Raw genomic sequence first — 17,881 nt, 5'->3', positions numbered from 1 at the left:
GTATACTAAAACAGGGCTTTTTAACCTTTTCATCCATTGTACCACTTTTAGGACAAGGCAATGTCCGAGTACCACCAGTGGCCCAGCAAGGTGTCAAAAACTTGACACCCCCCCCAAAAAGGAAAAAAAATATGATACAGGTAGTCCTCGACTTACAATGATTCACTTAGTGACTGTTCAAAGTTACAACAGCACTGAAAAAGTGACTTATGACCATTTTTCGCACTTATGACCACTGCAGCATCCCCAGGGTCATGTGACTTACATTCGGATGCTTGGCAATCGATTCATATTTATGATGGTCACATTGTTCCAGGGTCATGTGATCGCCTTTTACAACCTTCTGACAAGCAGTTAGTGGGGAAACCAGATTCACTTAACAATCATGTTACAAATTTAATTTCTCTCTCCTTCTCTTTCTCTCTCCCCCTCCCTCTTTCTTTCTCTCTCCTCTCTCTCCCTCTTTCTCTATTTTTCTCTTTCCCACTATTTCTCCCTTTCTCTCTGTCCATTTCCCTCCCTTTCTTTCTCCTCTCTCTCCCTTTCTCTCCCTCTCTATTTTTCTCTTTCCCTCTCTCCCTCTTTCCCTCCCTTTTTTTCTCCTTGTCTCTCTCTTTCTTTCTCTCTCCCTCTCTCTCCCTTTCCCTCTCCCTCTCTCCCTCTATTTCTCCCTTTCTCCTTCTCTCTCCCTTTCTCTCCCTCCCTATTTCTTTCTCCTTCTCTCCCCCTTTCTCTCCCTCCCTATTTCTTTCTCCTTCTCTCCCCCTTTCTCTCCCTCCCTATTTCTTTATCCTTCTCTCCCTCCCTCTCCCATTGTCCCTTCCTTTTTTCCTTCCTTCCTTTCCTCCCTCTTTGTCCTTCCCTCTCCGCGTTAGAGCAGTACCCATGGAGGCGGCCCTGCGGCCTGGCTTTCTCTTGCAGAAAGCAAGCTGAAACGGAGTGAGGGATATTGACAGGAACGTGAATTGGCCGATGTCGCACTCCTGCAATCTCCCTCGTTCGGTTTCAGCTTCCCTTGCTACAAGAGAAAGCAGGCTGAAACGGAGCGAGGGAGATTGCAGCAGCGCGAGATCAGCCAATTCGCGTTCCTGGCAATCTCCCTCACTCCGTTTCAGCCTGCTTTCTCTTGTAGCAAGGGAAGCTGAAACGGAGTGAGGGAGATTGCAGGAGCGCGAGATAGGCGTTTCTCAGCACGTGCCGATTTGCGCTCCTGGCAATCTCCCTTGCTTTCCACTTGCGAGGTTGGGGCTGGCCATACGGATCACCTTCGGACCATAAGACGCACCCTCGTTTTCCCCCCAACTTTTTTTGGGGAAAAAGTGTGTCTTATGGTCCGAAAAATACAGTACTTCAGAGGAAATTCAGAGGAAATTCAGAACATAATAAAACATACACTGCTCCTGGTATCTGCCCATTTTCTACCACGTCTTTATCTTCTTGGCATGGTGGTTTATATTCTGTATAGTTCCTCTCTTCTAAATTTTTAAGAACCAGGTTATAAAGAATATGTTCATCAGGCTTTTGCAAAAGGTGTTCAAACATTCTGAGGGTCATTATGCTGATCTGTAGAAGTAAAGGAAAAAAGACATTAAAAGATAATTGTCTTTTTCACATGGGTTCTCAATATTATTATGCTTGTCACTGATAGAACAGCTGTAGAGGTGTGTGTGTGTGTGTGTGTGTGTGTATGTGTATACACACATATATACACACACTTAATACTCAGAACTGCAATATGTGGTTGGAAAATATTTGGTTCAGAGAAACACAATTGTTACTATCTCCTAATTTGGTGGCTCACTACAGATGGAAAGTTAGGAAAAGCTGCTGTAAAATTATTTTGGGAATCCATCTGAATGAACTATTCTAGGTTAGGGATGGAAAACTGTCATACTTCCAGTACTGAATTAGTCTTGTTTATATAGCTATTAGTGAAGTTGCAATTCAACAACAAGTGGAGGACCACAACTTTCTCATGCATATTCTATTCTATAGTATTCTGCTTAGAGAATGGAAACAAGACATGCCACAAGTTCAAAGTAGCACTTAAGTGAATATTACAGGCTTGCTAGCCTGAGGCAAATCTTGAGATATTAGTCTTCTAATTGCTAGACCTGCAGAGCACTTTAGGTTATCAGTGACCTGCCTAGCCTTTGAAAGTGCTGACAGGCATTTATTTCTACCTCATAATTTTCCATTTCCTCTCTTACCTATCTCTGCATTACCTCCCAAAATGCTAGTATCCTATATTGGTCAAATAGGAAAAGAAGCACATATGCATGCTAGGGATTGCATACAGACTTTTTAGTATTTGTTTTTTAGTACTTTATGGGTTACTCTGAATTATTTATCCTGAGTGCTCTGTCCACTTAGAAATGAGACTATTAGAAGGTGCAGTAGTATAACCTTTAGTTGCATTCAATATATACATACACATACACACACACACACGTTTATCTGGTGTCTGAAGATGAACTGTTCACCATTTAAAAGTTAACTTATTAATGCACATCTGAACACTGATTGTTTCACAACAGCACTATGTACTTGCTATATTTGAACTTCTTACCTCATCTGAAATGTGATCACAGTGCTCAATTAAGCGATGTCGCAATGGGTGCCTGTTGACATCTGTTAGTTTTTCTGGCTCCCGCTGCTCTCCAAGGATGAAGTAAACCATTTCGTGAACTAAGGCATCTGATGTGACTTGACGAACGATACGATGCAACAGGGCAGTTGAAGTAAGAATTCCAATCTCTGAACTGATCATAACAAACATTTTTTAAACAAATTGAATGATGTGGGTTCGTGGTTTTTTTTTTTTTTTAAAAAGGATGGGAGAAAGTCCAGTTCATTTTTCAATGGAAGATTACTCACGTTTGCATTAGCTGAGGTTCCATCACGTCAATGAAAAAACGCTCCCGCACTGAGACTGCCATGGCAACAGCAGTTGTCTAAAACAGAGGATATCAAGATGTCATCTTCATGATTTACAGATCATAGCTTTGTGAACTTGTTTTGGCAATGACTGATACAAGTATCACAAACCTTGTGAGCTTCCTTAATGAGCTGATCACAGTAATCAAACCAGGATAGAAATGAAATCAGAGCTCTTTTGCCTGGGAAAGCAGATGCGTCTTCTTTATAGTTATAGGAGTCCAAACTAGAGTGCAGGAAATGAAGGCAAATGAAACGTATTTGATATTTGCTACCATTATAGCATAAGGATAAACAATAATTCTAAACATTTAGATAATTTTCATTATTATATTGATAGTGATACTTTCTCCGAGACACATTTAAAATTTAACTAATCTCAAGTATAAGATAGGTTATAAATATAAATCAATCTATGGCTTAGAAATAACTCAAACAACATGTACAAGAGTCCACAATGTAATACAAGCATGCAAGGACAGAATACATACCCCCAGTTAATGCCTTCAACTGTTTCGATATCTAAAGGATCCATTGACTGAGGGAGGGCTTTGTAAAGAGAGGCCAGCCTATCTGTCAGCAGTTCACATAAACATGTACTCTGTGTTAAGCACTTGGCAGCTGCTGGTTCAGGCAAACTCACTAGAAGCATGAGGCCTTCACAAGCTTTCACTGCTATTCGGCCATCCTGTGAAGGAAGAACAACACATTTCACTAAGTTGCTCTGATAACATCATTGCTTCAGACAGGAAGGCGATGCAGAGTGTGGTGAGGATGGCAGAAAAGATTATTGAGATTTACTCCATTCTATCCAAGACATAACATATACCGTATTTTTCGGACCATAAGACGCACTTTTCCCCCCAAAAGTGAGGGGGAAAACGAGGGTGCATCTTATGGTCCAAAGGTGATCCGTATCGCCAGCCCCAACCTCCGCAAGTGGAAAGCAAGGGAGATTGCCAGGAGCACAAATCGGCATGTGCTGAGAAATGCCGATCTCGCACTCCTGCAATCTCCCTTGCTTGGTTTCAGCTTCCCTTGCTACAACAGAAAGCAGGCTGAAACGGAGCGAGGGAGATTGCCAGGAACGCGATCTCGCACTGCTGCAATCTCCCTCGCTCTGTTTCAGCCTGCTTTCTCTTGTAGCAAGGGAAACTGAAACCACGCGAGATCGCATTCCTGTCAATATCCCTCGCTCCGTTTCAGCTTGCTTTCTGCAAGAGAAAGCCGGGCTGCAGGGCCGCCTCCGTGGGTACTGCTCTAACACAGAGAGGGAAGGACAAAGAGGGAGAGAAGGAAGGAAGGAACAATGGGAGAGGGAGGGAGAGAGAGAAAGAGAAAGAGGGAGAGAAGGAAAAAGAAATAGGGAGGGAGAGAAAGAGGGAGAGAGAGAAGAAAGATAGGGAGGGAAAGAGGCAGAGAGAGAGAAGGAGAAAGAAAGAGGGAGGGGGAGAGAGGGAGAGAGAGAAAGAGAAGGAGAGAAAGAAAGGGAGAGAGGGAGAAATAGAGGGAAAGAGAAAAATAGAGAGGGAGAGAAAGAGGGAGAGAGAAAGAAGGAGAAATAAAGGGAGGGAAATAGAGGGAGAGAAAGAGGGAGAAATAGAGGGAAAGAGAAAAATAGAGAAAGAAGGCGAGGGAGAGAAAGGGAGAGAGAAAGAAAGAGGGAGGAGGGAGAGAGAGAGAGAGAGAAGGAGAGAGAAATTAAATTAGTAACATGATTGTTAAGTGAATCTGGTTTCCCCACTAACTTTGCTTGTCAGAAGGTTGCAAAAGGCGATCACATGACCCTGGAACAATGTGACCATCATAAATATGAATCGATTGCCAAGCATCCGAATGTAAATCACATGACCCTGGGGATGCTGCAATGGTCATAAGTGTGAAAAATGGTCATAAGTCGCTTTTTTCAGTGCCATCGTAACTTTGAACAGTCACTAAGTAAATCGTTGTAAGTCGAGAACTACCTGTACTTTATCATTTTTTTTCCTTTTTGGGGGGGGGTATCAAGTTTTTGACACCTTGCTGGGCGACTGGTGGTACTCGGACATTGCCTTGTCCTAAAAGTGGTACAATGGATGAAAAGGTTAAAAAGCCCTGTTTTAGTATACTGATACTATTTGGTTCAGAATATTTTTTTCTTGTTTTCCTGCTCTAAAAACTGGGTGCTTCTTATGGTCAGGTGCGTCTTATGGTCCGAAAAATACGGTAAGTGTTGCTTGAGCAGGGTCCACAGGATTGTCTGGGACACTACACATCTCTTTACAACCTGTTTTCCTTGTTACCTTCTGGGCGGAGGTATCCGAAGCAGAACATCTAGATTCAGTCACAATTTTGTTCCATATAGCATCAATCTTGAGAACTCTCAAGCTTCCCCTTTCCACTATGTATTCCAAGATGGGACAGTAATTAATATTTATATGTGTTTATATGTAAGTGTGTAGGTATACACATGTGTATAGCATGTTTATATGTGTGTTATGTGTATACTTTTGAGAGCAGAAAACAGGATTTCATTTTTAATGTGTGCTAGTGCACCCACAGTAAAAATGACAAAGGTTATTTATCTATCTAAAAAAGTTGATGCACATCTAATTATATAGTTTCCATGGCCTAGTCTAAAAAAATGACATATTGATTAGATAATATGTCATGAACATATGTGTAGGATTAATTTTGCTTATTTATTATACATACAGACAACCACAATCAGGATTGACTCTGTTTACAGAATAATTAAAAAGAAGTTTCCATTCTCAAATGCAGCTTTACTAACCTTAAAAAAAGTAAATGGGTTTCATCACATTTCCATCATCTGCAGGCAACATGGCTAACAAAATGGAGATAGCTTTAACAAGGTCTAAAAGTTCTTGCTAATCTCAAGCATTATTAAGCAGATTGGGTATTAACAGGACATCATTCAGAGCAAGACTTAAGGAACTTACAATAGCGATTCCCTAACTCTGAAGTATAGCTTTCTGAAAATAATAAATTACTGACTCTTATGCAAAGAAAACTAATGATTTTGTTGGTGTTGACATTATAAGGGATAACCGCTTTTAATAATTATCTTTCTTCCATATACATCAAGGATTCTCAGACTTAGCTGTATGAAAGCCCCTCCCTCCAGAGGTAATGAGAAGCAAAGCCTAGAAAGTGTATGGAGAATGTTCCCACTTTGCCTGCTCAGTGTGACATTTGCCTCCCCCTCCCCACAGTAGCTTGCCTTACAACTTACTAGAAATCCTGTCCAGTTTGAAAACCGCAAATTTGTGAGAATTCCTTTGAGTTTTGGTTAAAGTGGATCTATAGCGACCATGATTACTCAGCAGCCAAACAACCACCAGACAGAGAAATGACATCCCTCTTTAATCCAATATTAATTCTGCTATAATAAATAGACACTCACGGGGCTTTTGGTAAGGTTGAGCAGAGAATTCACCAAATTATAGTCCCCATGTGGGCGAACAGCTAAAGCCTCTGGAGATAAAGGGATGTTTAATTCAATTTGATTTGCAGACAAATTATCTCCCTGCTGAAGGTCATTCTCTTTTTCTACTTGCTTTGTCCTATTTGATGTTTCTTCAGACCGAATGGACTGTCCTGTATCTGTCACCCCAGAATCTTGCCCTTTTACAAGGTCTTCTGTGACTGAGTTTGCTGCATCTTTTGAAGCCAATCCTTTCTGCTTGTTCTGAAAAAAAAAGTTAAAATGGATAAAATCAATGTTTGCTTGTAACAGAAATGCAGCAAGAAGAAACCCAAAGGAAATGAAGAAACAGCAGAAGAAACCAATAATGTTAAGTTGATTCCAGAGGGTCTAAATTTCTCAGTAACTAAAATGCATTTGAGTTGAATAGTGTAATGGAAAAGGAAGCTTTTCATTATGCCTTTCACATTTTAAGAACTTTTAATCACATCATGTATTTTTGATTCTCAGATAATTTCCTTAGAACAGTAAATTATTGTACTATATATCTTGTACAGACTGCCGAAATTTATAAACATCAAGCAATCTTCCATGAATTTTAGCCTGCTTAGATAAGCTATTATCTTTTGTTTATTTGCAACTTATACATTTACATATTTTTAAAAAATACCCAGACATTAATTATCATTTGATTGGTTAGCCTTAGTGGTTTACTTCTTCTGTTTCTTATCTAATTCAAACACACTTCGCATCAGTCAGATTAGTCAGAATTGCCACATGACATGTTAAAAATAGAAGAAACAGGACATCCTTCAACAATTTAAAGTATGCTGCAAAAATTTGCTAGAAATTGTACAATCAGGTGCAATACTCTACATATCCTTCCAAATGAAAGCAGACATTTATGATATGCAAGGAATCTTTTATTACTAATTCAAAAGAAATCCAAAAGAATTCAGTTTAGGACCTCAACTCACTTTATTATTCTTGAGTTCTAAAAAGAGTTTTAGGTGCTATATAGTTATGCTTCTAATTGCACACATCTAAAAGAAAAAAATGTTATTGAAATTAGCAAATTTGTACTTACCACTGTCACAAAATTGTGAAAACCTTTCTAAAGGCTGCCCAATTAAAAGTGGAAACACTTTAAACATTTCTGCCTAAAGATCTGCTTCTGTTTTGTGAATGATAAAACAGATTCAAAGTTCCAGTTTTTAACAGTTTAAAAAAATCCTTAAGAACTATGGTAATGGATCCATAGTTTGCTATTTAGCAATATGGTACACTTATATTATAATAAGCTTGCATAAACAATTGTGTAATTGTTATTCTTGAGTAATATGTTATTTTGGAAGCACATGTAATATTCCAAGCATTACAGAAAATAAACATACAATTAAGACTAAAATGTAATTAGAACATAATTATGTTCTATTATGAACATATGAGATAAAAAAGATAAGAGTAATATTGCATAAATTGCCAGAAAATGTTTTCCTACAAAAAGGCATATATACAGTTTCTTAAACATACTGTAGATTTCTTTCTTTGCTTTTGAAAATGAAATTGACTCTATAAAACACAATAATTTGTGCATGACCGGCTGGCACCATTTTAACATTAATGGATCCCACTATTCTGAAACCAAATTTAAGTACTGTGTGTAACTATATAAAATAAGTATTCTTAGGTTTTCAGTGTTTCTTTTAAATAGGCCTCAGGCCTCTAGTAGCGAGGTTTCAACACAGTTGTGATGTGAAATTGTTAATGATGGTCTTCATCTAAAAAGAAATACTTGCAGAAAGAATCAATCTGACAAATGGTGGCAAAAACTTGTTGACTATGCCTAAACTTAGTATAGCCCACAATTTTGTACTATAATTTTAAAAGCTACACCACCACTACACTGCTGCTTTATGGGATTTGTTGTCCCAAAAGTTACATGGGACCATGTTTCTTTTACCATCAAGAAACAGTCTGTGGCAACAATAAAAAAAATGTAAGATATTTCAATGTGGCGGCTGTTCTGGATTATTGTTAATGGGTTGCATTAAGCGATGAATTATGTATCACACTATGCAAAACAATCAAAATTCACTGATTTGTTCATGCATTTCTGAAGCCCACCTGCTCACCTGCCTCGAAGAAATGTGTAGGACAGGGCCTGGAATCACCTATTAGGAAAGTTTAATGAAATAGGCTGTATGCTTTCTGATTCAAGAGCATCATCACCAAGGGACTTCACTACCAGACCACTGGGGATAGCAAGAGCAAGCAACAGTTTGCTGAACTTAACAGAAAGAAAAAAGCCAACTCAGTTCAGCAGCAAAAGGTGTGTAGAAAGCATCTTGTCAAACAAACAAACGCCACATAAAAAGCCCAGCTAATTAATTGTGGTAACAAAAACATCCAAACAAATGTAATCATACACACTCTGTCAGAGTACATATGCTGCTCGTTTTCTCTTTTCACACTATTAGTCACAAAATCATGGAACAAAGATAATTGAAAATACAACCACATAATTTCATAGGACAGGAGACTTTGTTCATCAAGAAAAGGACTGCACTGAAAAATGCAGCAGTGTTATACATAGTCCAGTTGTCTAATATGGCCACATAAATCTGCAAATAATGGCAATAATAATTACCAATTTTGTAAATGCAATTACAGTAGAAGACCTGTTTATGGAAAAAGTCGCAATGGCTCTAATAAAATTCAGAAGGTTAACTGCTAGCAACCGTCTACCACTAATTAAAAACCTTAATACCTTCAACAGTATTAATTCTATATATGTCTACTCTGAAATGTTGCAATAAATTCAGTCGAAATTACTTCCAAGAATCAACATACGATTCCAAATTTGTAAGATTCTCTCAAGATTTCCAGTCTTTGCTCCATGGCTATGAGCACTGGGTTGATCGTTATGGCAATAGTGAATTACTATAGGATCTAATCCAATTGGGCTGTTAAAACTTTTAAACCAAATTCAGTTTATATATTATAAATTAGGTATGCAGAACATGGTGAGATGCATCTCCTCATGTATCAATCAAACTTTCTATCACCATGGATATCTTGAAATCACTGGATATACGGTATATTGGCAAGCCTAAGCAGTTCGATTAAACTGTATTCATAATTTCATGTTTGTTTTTGTTAAATTTGCCACCTATCTCGCCATTGGGCTACTCTAGGCAGTTTACAACATAAAAAGAAATTAAAAGAGGGCAAGCAAAACAAGAATATCTAGATTACTGCAATGCACTCTACATAGGGCTGCCCTTGAAGACCACCCAAAGCTTCAACTAATCCAGAATGCAGCAGCAAGCACAATAAAGGGGGCCCCCTAGGTTTGTCCATGTTTGTCCTCTGTTGCATGAGCTGCATTGGCTTCCGGTTTCTTTCCTTATGCAATTCAAGTGCTGCTCATCACCTTTAAAGCCCTATATGGCCTTAGGGTCATATGCTGGCTGGCTCAGGAATTCTGGGAGCCAAGGTTGCCTACCCCTGGCCTAGGGCCAGGCTATCTGCGGAATATCTGCCTGAAGTTCAGTAGGCCTCCACCTATTCAGCCTTCCATAAGTCTGTAAATCCCTGACTTTTCCATCAAACATTGGAAGATCAGAAAATCAGACTGATTCGGCACCAGGTTTTTATTCTTTTTAATACTTTTAATGTTTTAAATACTTGAGTTTTACAGCTTTAATATGATTTTATATGTCTTTTAATTTTTGATTGGGGGACATCCAGTTTGCTGAAAGATGGGTATAAATGTTTTAAATAAAAAATAAAATAATCTATATATGTGATTTGTGATATTACAAACAAATTTAAATTCCAAATTAACAAAATTGAAGAATTAAAAATTCAGCACCATTGAAACTCCAGTCTCTGAACAAGTAGTCAATAAGTAGCAACTATCTGTACAACATGACATTGTCACATTAGTTTTGATTGATGTAAAATATGGGGGAATGTTTTTCCCCCTCTTTTTAGTTTCTTTTAAGACTGAATTATTTATAAATAAAGGTGAGATTAAATATTTAAATAAATATTAAACACAATATTTAAAAAACAACAGATCTTAGCAGGATTCAGCCTCAATTTATTAGTCCTCATTATGCCATTACAGTGTCCAAAGTACACTAGAACCTAGATCTGATGCAACTGACTTCCTAATTATTTCACTAAGCAATTTCGTACTGACATTAAACACAGGTCACAAAATGGATCCTTTGGATACTCCAGTCCACACCTTAATAATGAAGCTGACCAAGTTCCCTAAATACACAATATTGTGATTCCAACTATCACCCAGCCAGTCCAACAATATATTACTGCACAGTCAGTAGTATCTAATGTGATTCAAATACATGGTTATACTTTCACATTTCTCTCTCTCAGCAGATCATCTATAAGGATAATCAACATGATGCTGGAATGGTTCTAGATAATCTGTTTCTTCCAAAAACACTTAAAACTAACCAACTACCTGTCTCAAATACCTTAGTGTTCATATATACCTGGAATTAGTGGAGAAGTCTTCTTCAGCATAAGCTGTCCTTCTGTGTCCTTGAAAATGATCTCACCATTTTATTATTAATTTTATGCACCTAATTAGTATTTATTAGCCACAACAGAATCAAGCTGTACATTGTGAGGAATTTCAGTGCACACTAACTGGAACTATTCCCAAAAAACCAAACTGGCAGTGCTCTAAAATGACTTCCATAAGTGTTACAATTGTATGTCCAAGTCTGTGTAGCAATACTTTAGCAAAATTATGATAAAAGAGATGAATCTCCATCACTATTTGTTTCACTAGAATAATTCTGTTCAGCACCTCTCAAGGATGAAATTGTCCTCTTTGGCTTAGGTCAGCCTTTCCAGATAGGCCAGATTGAAAATACAACCAAATGATCTAATTCTACCTTAGGCTACATTAATAGTCTGATAATGAAAAACCTCCTGCTGTCTCTTTTAATAGCCTGAAAAGTTAGGAAGATTCCCTTTTGCATCTCTCCCTCTGTACATATTATGCAGTTGAGAGTTATGCCATCTCTTATCCCATCATCCCCTAGGCAATACCTCTTCCCTGTTTTCCAAGGTCATTCCCACATACCATTACAGTTTAAAAGTCACACACAGTTGCTAAGTAAAAATAGCAATTTACTCAAGGCAGAATAGATAATGGAAGTCAAGGAAAAGAATGTAAATCAAAACAACCTGTGGAAAAGAAATCTTGTCTGAGCAATTTTGCTTTTAACAGGAACATGCAGAAGAGTAATTAAAATCCAATCCAAAGTTCAGAGAGCCAAGTTAGGTTTGTCAGCCAAATCCAAGGTCAGAGTTTCTTCTACGCCAAAGGAGGAAATCACGACAGTTGTCTCTAATAAAGTAACAGATAAAGCTGCCTTTTAAATTAGGCTGCAGACAGCTATCTTTAATCAAGTGTGTTACTCCCTTGCTTGACAAGAAGCCTCATTGAGCACCTGTACTGTTCTACTCTCTGAATCTGAGAACTTGGAAGCTGAAGCTGACAGCTCCAGCCATTCCCATGGTGCCTGTGTTTGATCAGCCTCAGGTGACTCCTGACTTAAGAGTCTCCTGAGGCTGGTATTCCACATGTTCAGTTAGAGCAGCTTCTTAAAGAGTCTGAGTCCTGGGTCATGGCACTATCTTCCTCCCCAGAACTCCATCCAACCTCAGCTGGAAGCTTATGCTTCTGGACGTATTGTTTATGGAAGTGACATATCAAAGGTGGAGCATGAACGTGGAATGCATCCTCACCACCACTGGCCATTTCTCTTGTAGTCCATCAAGCAATGTAATCAGTCTTGATACTTATTGGAGTCCAAAATATATGTCACCTCATACTTGGGCTCATCATTTATCACGATAGGTGGTGGAGGCAGAGGATTTGAACAATGAGACATTGGAGCATCAGCTGCCAACAATGATCGATGGAAGACATGGTATACCTTATTTGATGCAGGTAGTTTAACATAGGTTACTGGGTAATTCATAGCTTTAATTAGCCTCCAATTAATAAGGCAGCTGCAGGTTATTGATATTGATCAGCAAAGTGTTTATATGATTTTTTTTTTATTTTTTGCTTTCCATATCTGAAGAATTTGGTGGATTGCCTTCAGTTCCTGCAAGCATTGATTGCAGATGTAATTGATTAGGTAGGGGAGTCCAGAGAGGGGAAAAAGATGGAAACCATAATGAATAAGAATGGTGTTATTTGTACAGAAATGTGATGTTCAGTGTTTTAGGCGCATTCTTCTGAAGCCAGAAATTTAGTCCAATTGTCTTGATGGTAAGTTACATAGCACCAGAGAACTGGCTTTCTTGGAACATTCTTTGACCAGCAGCAAACTGGGCATGAAACAATATATTGCTCTACTTCTATCTTGTAATGTGGCCACCAGAAATCTCTAGCCATCTACTGAGAAGTCTTAAGTGGACCAAAACACTCTGCTGGTGGGCTGTCATGACATAAATGCAGAACAGTAAACTGCAAGGCTCCAACGAGAACTTCAACCTTGACAGAATAAGACATTTTGATCCAATACCATGGGGGAGGTTATTATATATATAGCTTCAATTTCCTTCCAATAGGCCTGGGTAGTAGCAGGTAAGGCATGGGCTGTTCTTGTAGTTCCTGAAGTAAATACAGTGGAACATTGGAAGCAGCAAAAAAAATTTGGAGATATAGTAGTAGCAGCTCAGTTGATGTCTGATAGTTTATATTATGTCTTCCTGGACTGGGCATTGGCATGCTTGTTTGGGCTGCTAGGTATATAAGTAATTTTAAAATTAAAATAGAAGAGCAGCAACTACTGGATTTGTCTTTGGTTCAGCTTCCTGGTTGTCTGATGAAGCTGATGGTCAAGGTGTATGGCCTTTTCCAGCAGATATCACCAAGTTTCACGTGTGGCTTCAGTTGCTAACAGTTCTTTTTCCAAGATGGTGTACGTTTTTTGAGCTGTGATAAGTTTGATTAGCCCCCAATAGGATGAAGGAGTGTTATCTGCCATGAGCAACAGCACTCCCAGGGCTACATCATAGGCATCAGTCCCTATGACAAAAGGCCGTGTTAGATCTGGATGATGAAAGGTGGGCTGAGAGATGAAAGTAATTTTTTCTCCTGAGGAATACACAATCCTCAATAACCTGGATCAAGTGAATATGTGCTCCAAAAGTGATTGGAAGGCTGTTATTTCTAGTTTGATGAAGAAATTCTCTACCTAAGCTCAAGTGCCTTAAAGTTTAGTTTTATTTATTTATTTATTGGTTTATTTAAAAGATTTATATGGCTGCCCATCTTAAACAACTCTGAGTGGCTTACCAACAAAACAGCAAAACTTTTGAAATCAAGAGGAAATTCTAAGTACGGACGGGCGTTGGGAAAGAATGTTTTTGTTCTTCCCCCTCCCGGACTGGTGACGCTGGCTGGAGATGCGAGGATCGACAGAGGCCTGGCCTGCCTGTTCATATTTTCCCTGTTGACAGGCAGGCACCTGGCTAGCTCCATACCTGATGGGAATTAAGATCCCTCCTACTGATAGTCCAGTGTGGCCGGGTCCGGACCGTGGTGGGAGGACGGTTTTGGACTGGTCAGTGGCCACCTCACTGGTGTGAGAGACCAGTTGGGGTGGCCCTGGCCCAGGATTCCCTTCTCTTTCTCTGCCCTTGATTGGACTCCTCAGCCGGAGTGAGAGGACGACTGAGGTTGTCCCTTGGATTTCCCATCTCAGGTGAGAGCTGAGATGGCTTTGCAGATTAGGAGATATGCCTACTGGACTTTTTACCATCTCTATACCATCACTGAGTGATCCTTGGACATATTCATAACATCTGCCCTAAAAGACTATCCCAGCGCAGTATGATTTATCACTACTCCGGAGCTGACTTGTATGCCCTTAGGGCAGTTTCTGCCTCATGGGCGCGACCTGTCGCCTGTTTCCATACTCCCCTTAATGACGATCCCAAGCTTTGGGATTCCGAGAGGTGGTTGGGCTTAGATAGGGGCCTCGAGTCAAGATATGCTAAGAGGCCCCTGATAAAATTTTTAGCCGGTTATTTTAAGAAGTTAGTGAGGGGGAGGGAAGGGAGGGAATTTTTAACCGGCACTCAGTCTGGTCCTGTTAGAGGTCCTGACGGGACGGGGTTGGGGGAGGTGGCTGCTGGTTCTGAGAATGTGGGGGTGGGGCTTCAAATCCCCACGGCGATAGGGAACGGCAGCAGGTGTCTGCGCGGAGGGCCATATCAACATCTGGGATCGCGCCCCCGCTATCTCCGAGCGGTGGCGCGCTCCGACCCTCCGGTTAGCGCCCTCTTACCCGGGGATGAGGGTGATCAGGCCCCTGAGCTCAGGTTGGTCTATTTTAACGCTAGATCCGTAGTTAACAAAGCTCCCCTCATCCGTGATCTGATTGAGGAGGAACGTGCGGATCTAGCGTGCATCACGGAAACTTGGCTGGGCTCGGAGGGAGGGGTGCCTCTCACCGAGTTATGCCCGCCGGGTTTCCGGGTGCTGCACCAGCCGCGGGCTCAGGGCAGGGGTGGTGGGGTGGCAGTGGTTATTCGGGAGACTTTGTGTCCCCGGGAGGCCACCATTGTCCAGATGGCCGGGAGTGAATCCCTCCTCTTGAGATGTGGTCCTCGGGTTCAGTTGGACTTGTTGCTCACGTACCTGGCGCCCAGCTGTGTGGCAACAGCCCTGCCTGAGCTGCTCGACACCCTCTCAGGGTTGGCGGTGGAGTTCCCCAGGCTTATAGTCCTGGGTGACTTCAACCTGCCATCACTGGGGGGGTCGTCGGAGTTAGCTCGGGAGTTCATGGCTTCCATGACAGCCATGGGCCTGACCCAGGTTATTGAGGGCCCTACTCACGAGGGGGATCATACTCTCGACCTGGTGTTCCTGTCTGGACAGTGGTTGGATGATCTGGGAGGGGGTTCTCCATCCATCACCCCTCTGTCATGGTCAGATCACCACCTCCTGAGGCTGGTCTTCCGTCATGCCATCCCCCGCCGCTGGGCGGCGGAACCGACCAGGTGGTTCCGCCCCAGGCGCCTAATGGACCCGGACCGGTTCCACAGGGCGCTTGGGCCGATACCTATCACCCTCACCCACAGCCCAGTCGATGCTCTGGTGGAGGCCTGGGAAACGGCTGCCACCAGGGCACTCGACTGCGTTGTACCCACGCGACCTCTGACTCGGCGCAGATCCCGTTGGGCCCCATGGTTCTCTGTGGAGCTCCGGGAGATGAAGCGTCGGAGACGAGGTCTAGAGAGCGGTTGGAGATCCAGCCGATCCGAATCCGACCGATTGCAGTTAAGAACCTTTATAAGGTCTTATCTTGCGGCGATAAGGACGGCAAAGTCTAACTACTTTGCCTCCCTTATCGCGTCCGCAGATAATCGCCCGGCCGCCCTGTTTAGGGTGACTCGCTCCCTCCTTAACCAGGAGGTGAGAGAGGATCCCTTGCAGGGACGAGCCGAGGAGTTTAGTCATCATCTGGCGGACAAAATCGCTCTGATCCGGACCGGCCTGGACTCTGACTGGGCAGAGTCTGACGTGGAGGAATCAGGCGGTCTTGAGCACGTTATCTGGACTGAGTTCGACCCTGTTTCCCCTGATGATGTGGACAGGATCATGGGGAGACTGAGCACCACCACCTGTTTGTTGGATCCGTGCCCCTCCTGGCTAGCTTATGCGGCTCGGGAGGGAACACGAGGCTGGTTCCATGCAGTAATAACTGCTTCTTTGAAGGAGGGTGTCTTCCCTGCCGCCTTGAAGGAGGCGGTGGTGAGGCCCTTTCTCAAGAAGCCTGCTTTGGACCCGGCTGTTTTAAACAACTATCGTCCAGTCTCCAACCTTCGCTTTCTGGCGAAGGTTGTTGAGAGTGTGGTGGCGCATCAGCTCCCTCTGTTCCTGGAGGAAACTGATTATCTGGACCCGTACCAATCGGGCTTCAGGCCCGGATACAGCATGGAGACGGCATTGGTCGCGCTGGTGAATGATCTCTGGAGGGCTAGGGACAGGGGTTGCTCCTCTGTCCTGGTCCTATTAGATCTCTCAGCGGCTTTCGATACCATCGACCATGGTATCCTGCTGCGGCGTCTCAGGGGGTTGGGAGTGGGAGGCACCGTTTTACGGTGGTTCTCCTCCTACCTCCAGGGCCGCTCGCAGTCGGTGTTGACAGGAGGGCAGAGATCCACCCCGAGGTCTCTCATTTGTGGAGTTCCTCAGGGGTTGGTCCTCTCGCCTCTCCTGTTCAACATCTATATGAAGCCGCTGGGCGAGATCATTCGTGGTTTCGGTGTGGGGTATCACCAGTACGCTGATGATACCCAACTTTTTCTTTCCACCCCGAACCAACCCAGCGATGCCCTCTCCGTGATGTCCCGGTGCCTGGAGGCGGTTCAGGTCTGGATGGGGAGAAACAGGCTTCGTCTCAATCCCGCCACGACTGAGTGGCTGTGCATATCGGCATCTCGGGTTAACCAAGTTATTCCACCTCTAACGATGGGGGGTGAGGTGTTACCCCCCCGTTGATAGGGCTCGCAACCTGGGCGTCCTCCTGGATTCACGGCTCAATTTTGAAGACCACATAGGAGCCGTGACCAGGGGGGCTTTTGCACAGGTTCGCCTGGTGCGCCAGTTGCGTCCCTATCTGGACCGAGACGCCCTACGCACAGTTACTCATGCGCTTGTGACCTCCCGTTTGGACTACTGTAACGCTCTCTACATGGGGCTGCCCTTGAAGACCACTCGGAGGCTTCAACTGGTGCAGAATGCGGCCGCGCGAGTTGTAATGGGGGTCTCCCGATACTCCCATGTAACACCTCTACTCCGCGAGCTGCATTGGCTTCCGGTTGCCCTCCGGGTGAAATTCAAGGTGCTGGTTATTACCTATAAAGCCCTACATGGCCTGGGTCCGGGCTATTTGAGGGAACACCTGCTGCCGGCATCAAACGCCCTTCGCCCAGTGCGCTCCCACAGGGAGGGTCTGCTCAGGGTGCCGCCGGTGAGAGATTGCCGGCGGGTGACACCCAGGGATAGGGCCTTCTCGGTGGGAGCGCCTGCCCTCTGGAACCAGCTGCCGGTGGAGCTGAGGACTGCCCCCGACCTCCGATCATTCCGCCGGGGCCTGAAGACCTGGCTCTTTGAGCTCTCAGGCCCAGGCTGAGGAGAAATTTTTAATTGGGGTTTTAATGTATACAGGGTAATTTAATATTTTTTAATTGGTTTTTTAACTTTTGTATGGTGGATTTTTAATTCCCTGTAAACCGCCCTGAGTCCTCAGGGAATAGGGCGGTATATAAATGTAACTAAATAAATAAATAAATAAATAAGTACACGTTAATCTAGTATTGTTTTTTCATGCAAATCCAATCTTTCTAAAGATTTATATCCAAGGAATCTGAATTAGGAAGCAACTCAGTTTAAATTGCTTCAAGATAATAAAAGTACTACAAATATATATTACAAGGAATGTTAGG

General features: G+C 42.5%; 1 protein-coding gene across 3 annotated transcripts in view; it reads right to left on the bottom strand.

The window, feature by feature from the left end:
* The window catches only part of FHIP2A (FHF complex subunit HOOK interacting protein 2A), a 40,977-nt gene that overhangs the window by 11,453 nt on the left and 11,643 nt on the right, over nucleotides 1-17,881 (bottom strand). For 2 of the 3 annotated variants that reach the window (XM_081328187.1, XM_081328188.1), the window contains 7 exons: nucleotides 8,500-8,538; nucleotides 6,344-6,628; nucleotides 3,429-3,625; nucleotides 3,049-3,163; nucleotides 2,878-2,954; nucleotides 2,570-2,762; nucleotides 1,394-1,563 (listed from right to left, as the gene is read on the bottom strand). In XM_081328187.1, the coding sequence (XP_081184313.1) occupies nucleotides 1,394-1,563; nucleotides 2,570-2,762; nucleotides 2,878-2,954; nucleotides 3,049-3,163; nucleotides 3,429-3,625; nucleotides 6,344-6,628; nucleotides 8,500-8,538 (1,076 nt within the window). The remainder of the gene's footprint in view (nucleotides 1-1,393; nucleotides 1,564-2,569; nucleotides 2,763-2,877; nucleotides 2,955-3,048; nucleotides 3,164-3,428; nucleotides 3,626-6,343; nucleotides 6,629-8,499; nucleotides 8,539-17,881) is intronic. The other variant, XM_081328189.1, reaches the window with a different exon arrangement.

This window comes from Vipera berus, assembly GCF_964194415.1.
Source record: "Vipera berus genome assembly, chromosome: 5".
In the NCBI taxonomy this organism is placed as follows: Eukaryota; Metazoa; Chordata; class Lepidosauria; order Squamata; family Viperidae; genus Vipera; species Vipera berus.
The sequence above is the reverse complement of the archived record's forward strand: the minus strand, read 5'-3'. Positions and strand labels throughout refer to the sequence as shown.